The 7,862-nt window shown below is 42.6% G+C and overlaps 1 protein-coding gene across 1 annotated transcript; it reads left to right on the top strand.

The window, feature by feature from the left end:
• On the top strand, nucleotides 1–4,838 carry LOC117468899 (protein NYNRIN-like). Its single transcript, XM_034113267.1, has 2 exons — nucleotides 1–953; nucleotides 1,629–4,838. Exons 1-2 carry the CDS (start codon nucleotides 672–674, stop codon nucleotides 4,776–4,778), a joined length of 3,432 nt encoding a protein of 1,143 aa, XP_033969158.1. The 5' UTR covers nucleotides 1–671; the 3' UTR covers nucleotides 4,779–4,838.
• Nucleotides 4,839–7,862: the final 3,024 nt, after the last annotated feature.

Raw genomic sequence — 7,862 nt, 5'->3', positions numbered from 1 at the left:
CCGCTGAAGAATGGAGACAACATCTCATTCACCACGATATCAAATACCAGACAACACTGATGACTAATGATGACGACGACAAAACACTAGCCCGAAGACTTTTGAAGATACAAATAGCTGAGAAAGATACCGAAGCAGCCAAAAACAAGAAAGTGGCAAGGCAGATGGCAGCTATAACAGAGAATGCCGTGCAGACACCACCTACAGTTCAAACTCAGGTAGTGCCAGAGAATCAGATTCAGAACCAAGAAAGAGGTGGAGGAAATTTCCGGGGAAGAGGCAAAGGAAAAGTTGGCCGGTTCACTGGATGTTACCTATGCAGTCAGGGGGGCCATTGGGCCAAAGATTGTCCTCAACAACACATGCAATACCCACCACACGTATTGGAATATACTACTACACAATTTCAGCAGCCCCAGACTCAACAGTGTTATCCCCAATTTCAACACCAGCAAACGCCTGTGTATGTTCCCACCCAATCACAGCCACCAGCGCCAGTGTACAATTCAGTACAGTATCAACAGAGGGGAAGTGGATTCCAGGAACAACCCAGAGAAGGAGGGGTGCCAAACAGGAACCAAATGCCTCTGACAGCTTGGAGTGGTCCACACCAATGAGGAGGCCCAGAGGATCCAATCACAGGTGAAGCCATTCCAGCCCAAGATGAACCAATGGTCACCTGTGAGATTGAGGGGGAGAAGATAGAAATGATGGTGGATACAGGAGCCACAGCTTCCTGCTTGACTGCATTAAAAGGAAAACCACCTCCACTCTCAAAACACACCCTCAAAACAGTTGGATACTCGGGACAAATTGATGTACAAAGATACACATTTCCATTGGTCACAAAAATTGGAAAGCAACTCCTGCAACATCCATTCCTCTATGCCCCAAACTGTCCCATAAATTTGATGGGAAGAGACCTGCTCGTCAAATCAGGAGCAAGGATATTATGCACCCCGGATGGGCTGATTATCCAATTTCCAGGCCAAATACCGCTCTACCAGACGTATGATGGACAACAAAGAATCATGATGATGGCAGCAAATCCAGAAAACGACGAAGAACATGACACAACCACAGTGTACTGGAGCCGCCTGATCACCACCGACATTGATACCCCACATGTGCAAAGAACCTTCATGGCCTGGAAGCCATGGATAAATACCTTAGGACCCTATGGGCCCCCACAAGATCCTCTACATTGTACGTACAATTATCTGAGACGACCGGATGAAGAATATCAAGACGCTTGGTTGGAAGACAAAGAGGGAATGATGGAAGATCTGACTGTGGCAGACATCTATGTAGGGCCCCAGGGTGTAGCAGCAGCGGTCACACTCACACCAGAACAAAGACAATGGTACAATTTATCTGAAGAAGCTGTTCCTCATGTCACACTTGCCATGACCATAGGAGCGGAATCCAGATCCTTGGGTCCAATGATAAAGACTGCTTTGAACACAAACTGGTTGGCTACAGAATCACCTTTCTTGTGGCAATCAACAGACCAGACGATGTGGAGAATTGGAAACAATAGTCAGGAACGAGGTCTATTGGAAAAACAGGATTTGGACAGAGATCATGGAAGAGAACACACAAACCATCCAGACACAGAACACATGCTGTCAAAGGTGCCTACACATCTTTGGACCACTGGAGACTATGATGTTGGATTAGTGAATCATGAAGTCTCAGTGGAGCTATTGGGCGACTACAAACCATGTTGGCGCCCGCAATACAAATTGAAGCAAGAACAAATAGATGGGATCGGGAATACTATTCAGGGATTGTTGCAAGCTGGAGTAATCAGACACACCTTCTCAAATTGGAATACTCCCATCTTGCCAGTACCAAAAGCTGGCAACAAGGGATGGAGAATGGTCCATGATCTAAGAGAAATAAACAATGTCACTAAAACCGCTAATATTCCTGTCCCCGATCCACATGTAGCGTTGCAGAATCTTAATCCAGGTCACAAATATTTCACAGTGATAGATCTAGCTAATGCATTTTTTTGCTTGCCATTAGATCCAAATGTCCAGGACATATTTGCATTTACCTACCAAAGACAGAGATACACCTACAATCGGATGCCACAGGGTTACAAAGACAGTCCAGGTTTATTTAACCGTGCTTTAAAACAGGACCTCAGTGCATTACAACTACCAGAGGGAGTGACTCTGATACAATATGTCGATGATTTACTTCTAGCCGGACCAGATGCAGCAACATGTCTGGCTGTAACACAACAACTACTAATCCTACTGGCCAATGTAGGATTCAAGGTGAAGAAAGAAAAAACACAGATCGCAAGGAGAACAGTTACATTCCTAGGAAGAATGATTTCCTCCAACAGCCTAACTCTGACACCAGCACAAAGATCTTCCATCCTCTCTCAACCAAAGCCTAAAACCGTGCAACAGATGCTTGCATTTCTGGGCCTAACGGGGTACAGCAGGACCTACATACCTGACTATGTGGATCTCACACAACCACTGAGACACATCATTGCAGAAGCAGGGAACAGAAATCTAAAAGCCACTCTCGAGTGGACATTGTTGGCCGAAGACGCTTTCACAAAGACAAAGCAAGCCCTGAGTCAAGCGGCACACCTTGCCACTCCTGATTATGACAATGATTTTTTCCTTGATGTTTCTGAATCAGGTGGAATAGTCAATGGAGTCCTGTTTCAGAAAAAAGGGGGAGTGAGACAGGTACTGATGTACCATAGCTCAAAGTTGGACAATATAGAACTAGGCCAGACAGGATGTGCAAGACATCTAGCTGCACTAGCAAAAGTCATTGAGAAAACTGCACATGTGGTAATGTGCCACCCATTGAAAGTCAATACAGCACATGGAGTAGTCGCATTTATACATTCACAAGCATTCACATTTTCACCAATCAGGAAAATCAAGATTCAGAGTAGTCTGTTGAAACCACACATAACGTACCAAGTAGGGTTAACAAACATGTCTACAGGATTGAGTACAGATGAACACCCACCCCATGACTGTGAATTTGTCTCCAAAAAAGATCTCAAGATAAGATTTGATTTAGAGATAGACGCTTTGGACAAGCCAGATCTCACTTTATACAGTGATGGCTGTTGTTACAAGGGAGACGACGGAAATGTGGCCTCCTATGCAGTAGTCCAGCAGGAGGGAGACACGATACAGGTCATAGAAGCAGAAACCATCTCCCAGCCTGCTTCGGCCCAACTGGCAGAAGTTGTGGCACTCACCAAAGCTTTGGAGCATGCAGAGGGACAAAGAGTCAACATCTATACAGATTCAGCATATGCCTATGGAGCAGTGCATATAGACGGACCACAGTGGATCAGAAGAGGGTTTCTAACATCTGCTAAGACACCAGTAAAACATGCTGAAGCGCTAAAACTCCTGCTAACATCGGTACTATTGCCATCACAAGTAGCAGTAATGAAATGCAAAGGACATCAAACATTGGACAATGCGATATCCAGAGGAAATGATGCAGCAGACAAAGCAGCAAAGCAGGCAGGAGGGTACAGCAAGCAAATGATATGTACGAAGGCCAATACTCAAGAAGAGTTAACCACCGAACACATCATAGACATGCAGAAATGGGCTGGAGTGTATGAACAGAATCAATGGAGTCAGAAAGGAGCAAAAGAAGTAGATGGCCTATGGAGAGCCCACGATGGCCGTTTAGTCGCACCTGCAAAGTTATGCCACCTGCTAATAGAGCAATCACATGGTCCCACTCATGTAGGCAAAGCAAGAACAACAAAAGACATTGAACAACAGTGGTGGCATCCTTACATGAAAGACATGGTTGAAAACTTCGTAAACGACTGTGATACTTGCAATGCATTTAATGTAAGAAAGCCATACAAATGCCCAATGGGAAGATATCCAGTCCCAGAAGCCCCATTCAAAGACATTTGTATTGATTACACAGACATGGGAGCAGAGAATGTAGTTAGAGGGTTTAGGTATATGTTGGTAATGATTGATCGTTATACCAGATGGATTGAAGCCATTCCCAGTAAGAAAGAAGATGCAAAGACAGTCATTAAGTGGCTTAAAACAGAACTTATACCCCGCTATGGAGTACCAAAGATAATAAGGTCAGACAATGGCTCTCATTTCACAAGCAAACATTTGGAGGAAGTCGAGTTATATTTCGGTATAATTCATAAGTTTGGGTCAGCATACCACCCACAGTCGCAGGGTATTGTAGAAAGAGCAAACCAAACATTGAAAGGGAAAATTGCAAAGGTCACTTTTGGTACAAAAATCAAATGGGTTGATGCTTTGCCTTTGGCACTCATGTCAATGAGATCATCTCAGGGTGCTAAAACACATCTTTCACTCCATGAGTTGTTGACTGGTAGGCCAATGCCAGGTCCTCCTAGAGAAGGAGGGAGTGGCCCAGCTTTAGATATCAGACAAATAGAAGTTGATGAATATGTCAGGGCGCTGAGTAACATTATCCAAGTTTTGTCTACACAGGTTCAAAGAACTGCAGAGAAACCAGACGAAGCACCAGAAGAGACTCCGCTACAGCCAGGTGATTGGGTGAGGTTGAAAGTTCACAAAAGAAAGTGGGCTGAACCCAGGTGGACGGGACCGTGGGAAGTTGTTGAAAGAACTTCACACGCGCTCCGGATAAAAGGAAAAAAAGGAGCAAATTGGCACCACCTGACACATTGTCGCCCTACACTGGCACCTTCCAGAAAGCTCTCGGAAGTTAGGACTGATTTGGCAGAGCTGGAACAAAACGTTAAATAAAAATCAGTTCAAGAAACAGAGAGATAGAAACAGCTCGAAAGACGAATTATTTTTAGGTTAATAGATGGATCACTAAAAGCTACATACCTATTCTTGTTACATCTGAAACCTATTGTTGTACATTTAGAAAGAGTCCAATATTTTTGTTCTATTATTTTGAATACGTTATTTTTGTACTCATCATGTTAAACTCTGTAACTGATATAACCATGGATAAAATCGACGAAATGCCATTAAAAAAGTCGAAGCAATTATGGACCCCCCTAAGGATAAGAGTCGTAATATCAATGTTAGTCTTGTTCATTACAATTGGCATCTTCCTGGCCGGGTGGGGAGTACGACATCGTAAAAAACCCAAATCCATTCGTGCACTCATAGAAAATGCCACTGTCACTAACAAAACTCCAGCTGTCTTCCAGAGATTCCCATTTATCCCCAGAGCTAAAAGATCAGCAGAGCAACAGAAGGAGGGGTTAGAAATACTCATTCCCAGAGGTGAAGCAGTCACGGTCAGTCTTGATGTGTGTGATGTAGTTGTCTGTGGAGAAATGCAAGATGCAACAGGTCACGACGTTTATGGGTGTATTCATACTTGGGGACAGCCAGATGATAATACATGGTGTCCAAGATCAGAGAGGGTATACTGGAGTGCTAGGGATGAAGGAAATAACAATTCCCCAGGCTCAGGTTTCAGGTCCCAGCTATCTTTGTCCAAAGGTCGCCATAGTGGAGATAGTAGCAAACATAATCCAATAATAATTGCTTTTAAAGACTCACTCACTCCCCATTTTGCAAACAAGGGAGAAGCAACTGCATTTCATTTAATAATAGGAATAGAAGTTCCTGGTAGAGACCCAGTGGGATCAATTCTGGTGAAAATAATTGATCTCGCCCCAAAATACACTGAATCCATGTCTCATCCAGAACCACAAATACCCCCTGCTAAATCTGTGAACAATCCACTGGTCACCTATCTGAGTACACCTAGTGTACAGAAAGTTATAGCAGTAGAAACGGGATACGAGGACACAAATGCCTGGTTAGACTGGGTTGTGTATTCGGTTAAACAGAGCAATATGGCAGACTGTCTGGCCTGTGCAGCTGCTCGACCAAGTTTGGGAACAGTGCCATTTCCATTTAACGCCCACAATAACCCACAAGGACAGATCTGTATGTACAAACTCTATGAAAAAAAATCCCCTGCAGATTGCGTCGAGATGGCTCAAAAATATCCAGTGGTAAAAATGAATGACATTCCACCTGCCTTCACGTCTTACGAGGGACTATATGACTGCATCACAAGGGACTACCTAAAAGGTACTGAAGTAGGAACTCTTAGGTGGTGCAATTCTACAACGGCTGTAATAAATCAGGATTTTCTCCCAGGTATAGCTATGCCCATCCAGCAGTATCCCAGAGCAGATGTGTGGTGGTATTGTGGCACTAAAACCTTGTACCCAGTTTTACCACGAGATTGGACGGGGACCTGTGCTATGGTACAGCTAGTGATGCCTTTTTATGCAGTACCAATGACGGCCGAGCAACTGATAAGAATGGCACTCCAACCCAAAGCAACCAGGGCCAAAAGGTCAGCCCCTAGAGGGAGTTTTGGTTCCACAGTATACATGGACAGCATAGGGGTGCCCAGGGGAGTTCCAGACGAGTTTAAAGCTAGAAACCAGATCCTTGCAGGGTTGGAATCCATTTTCATTTGGCCTACTGTAAATAAGAATGTTGACTGGATTAACTATATCTACTACAATCAGCAGAGATTCATGAACGACACCACAGACGCGCTTAAGGGGATGGAGGAACAACTGGAAAAAACCAGCCTGATGACTTTGCAGAACAGAATGGCTGTAGACATGATTCTGGCAGAAAAAGGGGGTGTATGCAACATTTTTGGAACATTATGTTGTACTTTTATCCCCAATAACACATCACCGCACGGATCAGTAACTAAGGCACTGAAGGGACTCACTGCACTGAGCATGGAGTTGGCAGACAATAGTGGAATAGGAAAAAACCCCCTTGGGGATTTCTTTGATGGACTGGGAAAATACAAAAATTTAGTACTGAGTGGATTAATGTCTATCTCGGGTATGGTTGTAATATTGGTACTGTGTTGTCTTTGTGGCATTACATGCATCCGCACTTTAGTTAACAGACTGATCGCCGCGGCCCTCACCCAGGAACACACTAGGGGTCAATATCTCATGAGGGGACAGTTTCAACTACTAACAGAACAAGACTACCCACCCCCATATACAGATCGTGATGTAAATGATGAGAGTGTGTAAAAGATGTTAAGTAATGGAGATGTTCGATGATGAGATTGTTCAAAGAATGTCCCAATGATGAGATTGTTCAAAGAATGTCCAAATGATGTGATACTTCAAATGATGAAATCATTTAAAGGAAGAACCAGCTACAATGCTAATATGAAGGGAATCAATGCAATTTACTATACTATTCCAAGATGGAGTATTCTTTATTACTTTATACTATTCCAAGATGGTGTATTTTTTATTTACTTTGTACTAAAAAAAAAAAAAAAAAAAAAATGTGTTTCTTTTATACTTTGTAAAAACAAGTGCCTTAACACTGAATGTAGTATGAGAAGGATTTCTGTGAAAGGAGGGAGTAAGAAATGTTCTGATACCAAGCTAAGTGGTGCTATTCATGATATTGAAGGTTAACACTAGAAGTTATGCACAAAGAAAATGTTTATGATTGAAGACCAGCCAAAGTATTTTTTTTACTTGTTGTATTTTTTGTATTTTTGATGATGGTTATTTAAACCATTACATTTATGATTGTATGTTTTTTGATATGCGATATGTACTATGCACAGTTCAGATGAAGAACTCATTACTTTTAGTATTATGTTCACACCTTAAAAGGTGTGAAAGGAGGGATTGTTAGAAATTTAAAATCAATGTTTACAGATGAAGAACTCATTAATTTCAGTATTGTGTTCACACCTTAAAAGGTATGAAAGGAGGGATTGTTAGAAATTAAAATCAATGTTAATAGCATAATTGGTCTAAAATATATCGTCAGTTTTAAAAGCTGTTTTATTGT

Source organism: Trematomus bernacchii, unplaced genomic scaffold, assembly GCF_902827165.1.
Source record: "Trematomus bernacchii unplaced genomic scaffold, fTreBer1.1, whole genome shotgun sequence".
NCBI lineage: Eukaryota > Metazoa > Chordata > Actinopteri > Perciformes > Nototheniidae > Trematomus > Trematomus bernacchii.
Note: the sequence above shows the minus strand (reverse complement) of the source record. Positions and strands in the feature narration are given on the sequence as shown.